Here is a 12,758-nt window from a genome sequence, read left to right on the forward strand (position 1 = left end):
TCAGGGGACCTAGGGGTGCTAGGGTGTCCATGGAAATATTGAGAGAAATTGTACAAAATGCTTCTTTTTTTTTTTTTAGGGCTGTCATAACAATGAAATGTTATTTTAATTTTTTTATATACAACCACCAAATTTGATTATATTACTATTCATTCTGCTTTCAAAAGTCTAGCCAAAAGACATGAGGTTATTTATTTATTTTTACAACCACCACATTGATTATATTACTATTTCATTCTGATTTTTTTCTTAATTTGTACTTAATTTTGGAAAATTTTCTCAGTATAATGTAAATGGGTTTTTAAACATTTTTTTTATATACATTTGATAGCTGTGTTTATATTTAATAAATCTGTGGCTCATCATTAGATCACTGACGGACACTAATTTTAGTAGATTCCAAAACATATCAGACATTTAGCACACTTTTATCCAAAGCAACATATAGTGCATTCAAGCAATACATTTTTTCAGTGCGTATAAACCAATGACCTTGATGTTGCTAGTGTTATGAGACCAATTCAGCTACAAGAACATTTGTTTATGAAGCCAAGTAATTGAAGAGTGTGAAGGCTAAGTGTTTGAAAGTAAATGTCTTTGAAAACAACATTGAAGTGTGTTTTTAGCATCTAGCTGTTAAAGGAGAATCACACATCTAATTAATATTGGAGTTCAATTTATGAGAACTTAGTGAGTCACAGAGCAGAACGAAGCCTAGAGCAAAAATCGGTAGACTGGAAAATGGGGTTGGAAATAAGGACATTACAAAGAGTGTCGTAAAGCCCCCCAATCTACTGTAGTCAGTCCTTGAAAGATCTAATAAGAGAATCTTTAAGGTAAAGAAGTTGTTTAAATTTTGTTGAGCAAGCATACTCTCTCTCTGTGAAATCACGCACTTTGTTTAAGATTATCCAATGTGGCTGATTTCTCTCTCCTTTTTTCTGCTCTCCAGTTCCATGGTTGCTTGGAGACCTGGAGGAATGCTGGGATGTAGAATGTGGATCCTCTTCATCCTTGTACATTTCACAATGGATCTGTCTCTGTGTGCACCAGCAGGCCAGGGGCTCACCCTCAAACTACTGCCCAGATCAGTGCCCCGTCGGCAGCCGCACCCTCTGCCCACCCGGGACACGCTCAATGGCCAGCACTTGAGGACTCTGGGTGTCTTGCATCGTGGTATTTCCCCTTCCTTGCCATCACTAGGCAACCACGGGGAGCTGGGGGGCACCAAACTTTGGGGGCGAAAAAACCGCCGGTCACTCCAGAAACGGCAACTTTGTGTGGAGTGTAAATTGACCCCCTCCGACAAAGGAAAGTTAGTTACATTACCAGAGGGGAGTAAATCTGATTTAAATCTGCATTTATCTCGCTCACGGAGGCAGCTGAAAGGGGACGGCTATGACTCCCTGGAGGGGAGGACCACCACAGTGGCGGGATTTATTGACTGGGGCCCTACAGGGGCCGACGAGGGGCTTGAGGAGGAGGCGAAGGTGACCACAAATGCCACCGTCACCTCTTTAGCCCCCTCCACCACCACAGTTACCGTAACTAGCCCTACCACACGCAGTCCCCAAAGGACGTATGCAGTGATTACAACCGTGCATCCTAAGAGGCACAGCACCACACAGCCAAGCAACTCCAGAGTGACTGCCAAACCACCGAAACCTTTTGGGGAGACACCAGGTAGGACATAAATCTGAATGGCAAATTTTTTCATGTAGCTTTTGTTACTTAATCAGCTTATGCTTGATCACGTATTTAAAATTCTGAGGCGGTGAAACACGCAGAGATATTTTTAGGGACCGTCAGGCGGTTTAAGGTCATTCATGAACATGGCGCAAAGGTTCTTGGGTCACAAACCACAATGCAGTGCGTCAAACACACTGTGTGGGTTCTTTGAAAAACTGAGGGTGGAAAATACTCACGAAGCTGTAATTGGCACACAACTGCCAGCAATTTACAGCAAAGAAGGTGGTTGGATTGTCAAAAGGCCAATATAGCTAGCATTTTTTTTTTTTTTTTTTTTTTTTGTGAAAATATTGGCTTACTTTTGGTGTGACAAACCTCAGTTGCTGTATAGTAATGGAAAATAAGCAAATATGGAAAAATAACACAAGATAGCTACTGGTGTTGAAAGTTTGGAAAGTTTTGGTTATTAGGCTAATGGGAATGTGGTGTCAAAAGTTTCTTAAGCAGGATGAATACAGAGAAAAGATGGCAATCCAGTGTTGGCTCTTTTTCAGTTTGAATGTGAATTGAGAGTGAATTTATAATGAATTGGCCACACTCACAGCATGATGAACTTGAATTAGAATTGGAATGACAGTAAAAGGGACTGGTAATGACATTCTGGGAAATAAACTGTTCTTCCAAGCTGGCCTATAAAATGAAGGTTGTGTTCTGTGATTTATTTATTTATTTTTTTGACAAAAAATATCCAAATTATGAAGTTAAATATCTAGAATATCTAAAATATCTGTCTTACGAAGAAAAGTGTAAATGGGCGTCGCATCAGTTAAGGTTGAATTGAAAGTTGAATAGGAAAGGCGTAGGACGTAGCGTAAACTTTTTGAACTGCGAGAGTTTTACACTTTCTTCGTAAGTTGAATACGGAAGGTGGTCTCAGAAGCTAGATATTTTACGTCATAACTTGTTAAATATGGATTTTTTCTTTCTTTTTTTTTTTTACACAAACACATCGCTTCACTTCAGAAGGACTTTATTAAGCCCCATGGAGCCGTGTGAAGTACGTTTATGATGGATAGATGTGGATGGAAGCACTTTCTTGGGGTAATTTTCATTTGAAAGTGAACCAATCCTTTAAAGGTGCAGTATGTACATTTTCGCAGCATCTAGTGGTGAGCTTGCGAATTGCAATATAGAGAAGCTACAGTGGCCAACACAGGACAAAGATGTCGTCTCAGACAGCAGAGAGAAGCCAGTCAAGCAAATGCGTTCTGTAGAGCAGTTTGTCCGTTTAGGGCTACTGTAGATTCGTGCCGCCGCAAAATGACGACTTAACATGTAAGGGGATCAGCGGTGTATGTAGATAGAAATGGCTCATTCTAAGGTAATAAAAACATAACAGTTCATTATACACCACTGAAAACATAGTTATGTATATTATATTGCATTTCTGTCAGTAGATCCTCCTAAAATGTACACATTGCACCTTTAATAATTTTGTACCTTGATACTTTTTATACTTCTGGATTCTGTGATGAATAGAAGTTTGAAAAACAGCATTTATTTAAATAGTTTTTTTTTTTTTTTTTTTTTGTAACAATGTAAAATTCTTTACTGCAACTTTTGTTCAATTTAATGCATTCTTTCTGAATAAAAGTATTAATTCCTTACGAAAAAAAATCTTTTGAACCGTAGCATGTACAGTATATCTTTTTTCAAGTTAAAAATGTTGCCTGCTTGGACATTGACTGGGAACAGAGGCAGCAACACGGCCTTTATGCTCTTCTACTATTACATTTATCATCTTTGGCTCCATTGCATAATCTAGACCAAATATCATGTCCGTGGCATGACAGAGTAGCCTACATATGGCAACCTCAGTATCTGTCAGCTGTATTTGTGTATCCTTTGGAGATTATTCTAGTCTCTGTCCTAGAAGGATGATGATTGGCATTAGCGCTCATGTATGCCATTAGGCAGCAGTCTGTCCTGTGTGTTTGGTATTGCACAGTATTAGGCTAGTCATCCATTCAATGCAAAGTCCTCTGGGTAGATCAACTATTGTGTTCCATAAATCTGTGCAAAAGGGTGGAATGTCTTGACACTTTCTACTAATTGGCTTGACTCTAGCTATGTATGTTGTGCATTGAGATCTGTTATAGGCTGAGAAGTGGGCAAAAGTTTAACGCACAATTAAGTTTACACAAGAGTGTGGATCAGCGGCATACATAATAAAAGACAAATAGCATGACCTCAAAAACAGACACATTGATGATTTGCAGAAAAAGATGTTTTAATCCCCCAATTCTACACCAAGGATCTGCAGTACTGTGAAGTTATTAATCTTCACAAGCTTTGCACATTAGAATGCCATAGATTATATTAGCTGCAAAGGATATTAACAATAAAGACTCCCATAAAATTAGATTCATAGAGAGTAATATACAAGTGAGAATAATTTTACGACTCCCCTGAATGGAAACTTACATACATCCATGCATGTCGAATTATATTTCAGCTCAAAGGTCAAACTCCAATCAAATGTCACGGCCTCATTAACCATAGGAATGATTAGCAAAATGAAGTCAATCTGGAGTGACGACAGCAGTGTCATTACATCTAAAGGCCAGAGCAAGGTTTCCCTTAATCTCTAAAGTGCTGTTCCAATAATCCTCTTTGCCTTCCTTCTTCTTCATTTCGTCTGATCTTAATATCAATCGCACCTGACAGTTCACAACCACCCAGTCTAACACTAATAGAGGACAATGTAGGATCATTTCAAATTGTCTCATATACACCTCTATGTGTAGTTAAAAAAAACAAACAAACAAAACAAATCTAGTATCCCACTATGATACAAGTTTTGGTTACACTGTAATTATATTTTTAAGTACTGAGTAATAACAATTAACTACATGTACTTACTATAGGGTTAGGGTTAGGATTAGGGATTGGTTTAGAGTTAGTCACATGTAATTATGCATAATTTATAGTAATTATTATGGTAACTACATGTAATATGTTTGTTTTTTTGTTTTTTTCTTAAATGTAAAGTGTGTAATTTCTGTTCCATTAGTGGCATAAAATGTAACTGTTTATCTGAAGGCCTAAATGGGCAGACATAATAACATTGGCTTCAATAATGGGAGAGTGTTTGAAACTTGAAAACATTTGTTTTTCTGGAGTGCATTAAATATTGTTGTTGCACATTCTGCTGACTGAAATATTAGGCTGGCTAACATAGTTAGGGTTTTAAAATGGCTAAAATAGTATTCGGTTAGCATCAATGAATATACATTTTGTATTTTTTGGTAAAGAAAACTTAAAGGGTTAGTTCACCACAAAATGAAAATTATCCCATAATTTACTCACCCTCAAGCCATCCTAGATATATATGACTTACTTCTTTTAGCCAAAAACTATCAGAGTTATACTGGAAAATATCCTGGCTCTTCAAAGCTTTATAATGGGAGTGAATTGTAACTTGGATTTTTGGATTTTGAAGCCCAAAAAAAAAAAAAATCCATCCATCAAAAAGTAATCCATATGGCTTCAGGGGGTTAATAAAGACCTTCTGAAGTGAAGCGAGGCAATTTTGTAAGAAAAATATCTTTAAATTTATAAACTATAATCACTAGCTTCCAGTAGAGTTGTCAAAAGTACTGACTTTGGTACCTAGTCAGTACTGAAATTTTAAAAATGTGATGCTTTGAGCACTGTTGAGCGGATTCATAAACACCTCTGATTGGCCATTGTGTTGATGCGCTCATCGGAAATGTCTGTGATTGGCTTCAATGATCAACGCTTCGAAAACATGTTGTGAATAGTCATCAGTGACGCTCTTCACTGAGCACTTACACAGATACACACGGGAGCATTTGAAAGCAGCCTGCTTTCAAACGTTCCCGCTCCCACTTTCAAAACGCTTTCAAATTCAAACACTTCCGTGTGGTTTCAAACGCTCCCGTGCGTTGATCATTGAAGCCAATCACAGACATATCCGATGAGCGCATCAACACAATGGACAATCAGAGGTGCTTACGAATCTGCTCAACAGTCCTCAAAGTGTCACATTTTTTAAATTTTAGTACTGATTGGTACCGAAGTCGGTACTTTTGACAACTCTAGCTTCCGGTAACGGCTGTACGCAAGTCGAGTTTCAGCCGAAGAGTGAACTCTGACCCGACGCATGACATATTGACGAATGCAGAAGCGCAGAGGATCGAGCAAAACAAAACACCGGTCACAAATTAGAAGTCTAAAACAAAGAGGAGCATGAGTTTGTTGCCCAGCCCTATTTGTTTGAACCGTGAGAGGCGTCTACTCTCACCTAAGCTTACGCTATTCCTACATGTAAATCCTACATCATGCGTTGGGTCAGAGTTCTGTCGGAACTCGACTTGCGTACGGCCGTTACCGGAAGCTAGTGATTATAGCTTATAAAGTTATAAATATGGATATTTTTCTTACAAAAACAGTGTTACCTTATATAAATAGTTTGCCTAATATAAATCATTTATATATAAAAGTGAATGCAAATATGTTGGTTAATGCTGGTTATTTTGTGCTTTGCGGGAACCCCAAGGTCGTGGCTTACATTCGTAGATAACTGTCACAATTTGTGAAATAAGTAGTTTAATCTAATATTTGCCACTAAATTAATTTGACTGGTTTGTGTGTTGTTGTTTTTTTTTTTTTGATTGTTTGTTTGTTTTTTTGGCTCCTGTGTGTGGAAGCAAGTGTAATGGGCTCCTAGTACTTCCTACTGACAATGCTGCAGTGTTTTTGCATATTTTAATTATCTGGTGAATAGGAAGAATACCGGTGTTAATTGCAGTTTTAATACAACTGAGGCGTGAAAATTGAATAATTTGTTTGCTGCACACAGTCCGTATAGCTCTTTTTTTTTAAGTACTATTTTGTTGTAAGGGGGAAAAAAATATGGCAAGTCACTCGTCAGTGACTCCAACAAATAACAAGCAACCTGAGAATATTAAAACTTGATGGAACTGCAGATGGAAAAAATAGTTTGTTGATATAAATCCCTGAACACAATCATTCACTGTTCTACACTATCCACATTGAAAGAAGTAGTAAAAAACTTCAAATGCTGCATGGTGTCTCTTGAAGGTCTTATATCTGTCTTAAATGTCAAATGCAGTGTGTAGTATGCTGTCTTGGCATGTCTTTCATATATATAGTATGAAAGTGAGTTCTATATTGTGCCCTTAAGGCATGCCATAATTATCCATCTCTGTCGAGCTACAGCCGAACCTGTCTGATGAAACGAAATGCCTATCAAGGTGAAATCCTTCCGCTTCCTCATTCAGCAAGCATCCCGGGTAAATTTAGCCCTTCGCAAACACCTGCACCAGTCCTAAACTGCTTCTGACATGCAGAGTAATGGGGGGAAAATAAGCAATGGGCTGTGAATACAAAACTAGAGCATTAGACATGCATACAAGCGGGTGTTCAGCTGAGTTCATGTCAGAGCATGGGAAGTGCATGGAGGTCAGTGTAACCGTTCACATGCCTGATTAAAATCCAGGACACTAACAGCATTAACTTCTTTCGTTATTATATGTTTTACTATTGCTGATTTTTCTTTTTTCTTTTGCAGGGCTCTTAAAGGTACAGTTCACCCATGAACTGAAAATTCTGTTGTTATTTACTCACCTTCATATTGTTCCAAACCTGTAGGACTTAATTTCTTCTGTACAAAAGATGATGTTCCAAAAAAAGGTTTCAACCATTTTTGTCCATGCAATGAAAGTCAATGGGGTCTAAAACAACATTTGAACTACCAAAAATAATTTATAGTTGCTAGTATGTAACCAGGGACAGCTCTCTATCCATTTTCATTATATCAAAAAGAGCAGCTTGGACATTCTTCAAAATACCTCATTTTTGATCCACACAACAAAGATCTAGAACAAATATATGATGATGACAGAAATTATTTCTTGGATGAAATATCTCTTTAATTTTCCTTTAATAGCGGTCATCCAAGACAGCCTAGAAACCTTTCACTCAGTTTAATGATGAACTATATCAAGCTTTTCCCCAAGGACCATTGCATCTCAACTGTGTGCAATGCATCAAGTACAAGCTTCTCTCCATCAGCTCGGTGCTGACTAGACTATATTTTAGAGTCACGTATCATTCCTGCTGGTGACAGCCTTGACTTTGCGGGTCTGTTGATACAGCACAAGTAAGATTTTATCGCTGTAGACCAAACATGATTCAGCTGTTTACCCATCAGTTTGTGCGTGTTTGTGCACGTGTATTGTGCATTCGGGGGGGGTCAAGGTTTGGCTAGTTAGTTTAGTCCATTTGGTATTTAGTCTCTGCTGGTAGGGGACCATAACTACACCATCTGGTTATACATTGATGGCCAACCCAAAGTAGCCATGTATTTATTTATTTATTTTTTTAGGCAAGCAACATTTACATTGTAAAAAAAAAAAATCATTATTTTGCTCATTGTATATATGGAAAAGTGGAAAGTAAGTGAATTAGAAATCAGCATCCATGAGCATAGATGTACTATTTCAAATGGCATAATTCTGGGGGTCATGTACCTGCTGAGATGAATATAAATTCTAACAAATTGCTTTCTCTTGGTTTTATAAACGTCCTCAGTTCATTCCTATGTGAATGTGTGTGTGTGTGTCCTTTGTCTCCATCTAAGATGCTAGCATTAACTTGAAGATCACAGATGGAGCCGTCAGGTTAACGACGTGCGTGAGTTGATTAAAATGCCTTACAGTCCTGCTGCTCAGCACTGCAAGCTCGTTATCACCTCCCCGGGCTCAAAGGTTAATTGAACATTTAATAAGGAAAAGCCAAAATTATGCATTTATCCAAGCTGGACTGTGCTTAAAAGTTAATGGTTGGAAAAATAATTTTTTTGTTAATTTAATGAAATTATGTTGTAATATCCAAATAACTCACAATAACGCTCTGCTCAATGAAGAGTGTTCAGTGGTAAAATAAGAATTATAATAATTACCGGAGAGCTGGAAATGTCATTTCCATGTTCCACTCAAATGCATTTTCTCATCTAATCCACACCTAATCCTTCTCTTGTAGATAAACAACAGTAAGTTCTATTTTACTGAGGGAAAATACTGTATCTGACCTGGGTCTTGCATGTGAGTGTTAAAAGTTTGATTACTAAACTACAGCTGTAGTAGTAATCATTGTTTGGGGTTTTTAAAATAAATTAAAATTGTCAACACAAATAAATTAAAAGACATATATGTGATGCATGCAAGCACAGCAGTTGACCAGATCTAAAACACACACTTCCACCTCTGTAACAAACATGGACATGTTGGTCCCATCCGTATTAGTACATGAAATCACAGACATCGAGTGATAAGAATTGTGACTCAAACGTTGTTTAGAACGTCCAAATAGGCCTATAGTTTGCATGAAATGATATACAGTATAGGCTATACTGAAAAGGTATGATTTCAAACAGACATAACATTTTAAAAAGACATACCGTATTATTATGTTTAGTATGTATGCAATCAAACTCTTTAAGTGCATTGCTAGAACTACAATACCCATAATGCTCACATACTACAACACATCAGTTTCTCTGAGGCACAGAGATGTTTATAATTGTATTTGTCAGTAAATAAGTCAAATAAATAAAACAGTCATGTGAATAACTTAACGGGTTAGTCCATCCAAAAATGAAAATTCTGTCATTAATTACTCACCCTCATGTCGTTCCACACTGTAAGACCTTCGTTCATCTTCGGAACACAAATTAAGATATTTTTCATAAAATCTGATGGCTCAGTGAGGCCTTCATTGCCAGCAAGACAATTAACATTTTCAATGCCCAGAAAGCTACTAAAGCTTTACAAATCTTTTGTTTCGAATCAGTGGTTCGGAGCGCGCATCAAACTGCCAAAGTCACGTGATTTCAGTAGACGAGGCTTCGTTGCGTCATAAGTATTTCGAAATTTCAGTGGTTCACCATTGGGGGTGTGACTTTGGCAGTTTGATACGCGCTCTAAACCACTGATTCGAAACAAAAGATTCGTAAAGCTTTGAAGCTTCATGAAGCAGTGTTTTGAAATCGCCCATCACTAGATATTGTTGAATAAAGTCATTGTTTTGTTTTTGTTTTTGGCACACAAAAAGTATTCTCGTCACTTCATAACATTAAGGTTGAACCACTGTAGTCACATGAACTGTTTTAAATACGTCTTTAGTAGCTTTCTGGGCATTGAAAGTGTTAATTGTCTTGCTGGCAATGCAGGCCTCACTAAGCCATCGGATTTTATCAAAAATATCTTAATTTGTGTTCCGAAGATGAACGAAGGTCTTACAGGTGTGGAACGAATTGAAATTGAAAAAGATATAGTGTAAATGTAACACAAAAAGTAACACATTACTTATTAAGTTTTATAATGACAAAACTTAAATAGTTAAAGAAATTAAATAGTTAAAGATCTACAATATGACTATACAGAAGACAACAAAAGAAATTAAATTAAACAAATATGTTAAATGTACTTTACCTCCATTCACACTACTTGTAACATATTACCTCCAATGATCTTCCATTGTGCCACTCCACCTTGGACTTTACTTTTCTGGCTACTGAAATAATAACATAATTTTACGCCTACCAGATGACCTTGTAATGTAGCAGCAGTACAGGGTTTGTGAGATAGTTTAAGGCGCACTGACTTTAGGTAAATTGCTTTAGTTATTGCTTTCAGTTTGATGTGTTCCAGTTTTATTAAAAGGCGAACTTTTCCTTGTCAAAGGTGTGCTAAATTCACTCACAAGCCCTTAGGGATGTGTCTTACCCGCATTGTAATACATGAACTATATTATGTTAGAAGTGCTGTCTTTCTCGAAATTGTTCATCCAATAGGACCGTTTGGTTTCACCGAGGTAAACCTTTTAAAGACGTGATAAGCTCACAGGGCTGCTCTGACAGACAGCAGTGAAGTAGTTCCATCCAGGACAACTTCATTATCTGTTAAGTAATACAATCATAGAGTCTACTTTGACCACCTCTCCCTCCTGCACTGTACAGAGCGATTGAATTATGCAGGGGAGCCTTTGACACTGGGAAAAGGCATTTAGAATAATTGCCTTTCATCCTCCTTGTCTTTCTTTTTCCTCTCTTTTTCTCTCGGTCTTCTTGCAGTAAGAGTTTGGGAACGTTGTAGCTCAGTGGAAGTCAAGTGAGATTGACATCTTGACATCTACGTTAATTGGCAATCGTGAACCATCAGCAGGTGCGATTGAGAGTTTTCCCGCGATCAGGTGGGGCGTGTGGGAGGACAACAAACAGAGCCAAGGGGAGAAGGTTAACACCCAGAAGAGGAAAGACTTCAAGCCCTTTCTCCCTCCCCTACAGCTCCAATGCATTAAAAATTAGAGCTGGATATTTGCAGTTTGTGAGTGTCGGTTGGTTGGTAAAGATTTTCATCCAGCCCATTTCCACAAATGAATGGGAGAAGGGCACTCAGCAGGAGTCATCAGCTCTGTGAACAGAAAGCTGATGCAATCAAACGTAAGTGTAGCTAGAATCACAAAGAGCACAAGGATGAAACTGATGGAGATTTAGTCATTCTCACTGGTCTGTGAGAGGAGAACTGGTGCAGAAATAACAGTTTTTTAAATAATGTACTGTGCAAATAGGGTTTACACATGAGCAAGCCTGTACTTGCATTGCTATTCCTATTATCGCCCATGAATAAGTTACAATTCCATTCATAAGTGGAACCCTCTCATTCACGTTCATTTTTAGGTGTGCACACTTTTAAAACCTTCTGTGGCCATGAAGCACGTTCTGTTCCTCTGCTGAATTATAAAGTATTGTTCTAGTGCTGTTGGCTTTTTGTTACATTCACACTTGTTTTGGAACATAACATAAAAGAAGATATTTTGAAGAATGTCAGTGGGGTTCAAAACAACATCCTACTGACTTTCATTGTGTGGACCAAAAAAAAAAAAGTTCTTTTATGGTCCACAGAAGAAAGAAACTTCTAGAGGTTTCACATATATATATATATATATATATATATATATATATATATATATATATATATATATGAAAGAATTATTAGGGTAAACTGGGTAAATTAATAGATATCATGATGTAGAATAAGGCATTAATATGTGCATTATAAGTAATAAACAGCCAATATCCTAGTAATATGCATGCTAATAAGCAACTAGTTAATAGTGAGAATTGGACCCTAAACTAAAGAGTTACCAAAAGAAATTGCTGCTTTTATTTTTTATTGATCAAACGTGTTAGTAAAGACTTTTACACTGTTACAAAAAACTTCTATTTGAAATAAATGCTGTTAATGCTTTTAAACCTTCTATTTATCAAAGAATCCTGAAAAAATGTGTCACAGTTTCCACAAAAACATTAAATAGCACAACTGTTTTCATCATTGATAATAATAAGAAATGTAAGGATTTCTGAAGGATCATGTGACACTGAAGACTGTGTAATGATGGTGAAAATTCAGCTTTGTCATCACAGGAAGAAATTACATTGACATACATTGTATTGTATTAATATGTCCCATTATTGTGGTTTTACTTGTTTTTATGCATGCAGCCTAGTGAGAAAACGAGACTTATTTCAAACATTTTTTAAAAGTTTGAACGGTAGTGTGCATCGAAATTCTTTTATAGAAGATAAAAGTCTGCAAAAACTGTTAATGAAGTTTGTTCTCACTAGAAATCATAATATATCAAATATAAAAGCAGCTAAAGTGGCTAAAAAGCCCCCCAGACTGTGGGTTAAAGCTCCATGCCCTCAATGGGGACTACTGTATATTCTATATCTGTCATTAGAAAGATGGGTGCAAGAGGGACTTGGATTCTGAATTTGGCTTTCCACTGCAAATCCCCATATTACAGAAAATGCATAATTGCTTTTAGAAAATTATTTAAAAATAGATTCATAAACCCCAGAGATTCTGCATGCACAGAGAATATATGCATAGACTAATCATTTTTAACACACAGTGAAAAAGAACATTTTTAATAGCACACAGTCATCATGGAGGAAT

The 12,758-nt window shown here is 37.0% G+C and overlaps 1 protein-coding gene across 1 annotated transcript in view; it reads left to right on the forward strand.

Annotated features, from left to right (window-relative positions):
* Positions 1 to 12,758, forward strand: part of ajap1 (adherens junctions associated protein 1) — a 57,042-nt gene that overhangs the window by 25,841 nt on the left and 18,443 nt on the right. The window contains exon 2 of the mRNA XM_051904284.1: positions 953 to 1,683. Coding sequence (XP_051760244.1) covers positions 953 to 1,683 — 731 coding nt within the window. The remainder of the gene's footprint in view (positions 1 to 952; positions 1,684 to 12,758) is intronic.

The sequence above is a fragment of the Ctenopharyngodon idella genome, chromosome 8 (genome assembly GCF_019924925.1).
Source record: "Ctenopharyngodon idella isolate HZGC_01 chromosome 8, HZGC01, whole genome shotgun sequence".
Classification (NCBI taxonomy): domain Eukaryota; kingdom Metazoa; phylum Chordata; class Actinopteri; order Cypriniformes; family Xenocyprididae; genus Ctenopharyngodon; species Ctenopharyngodon idella.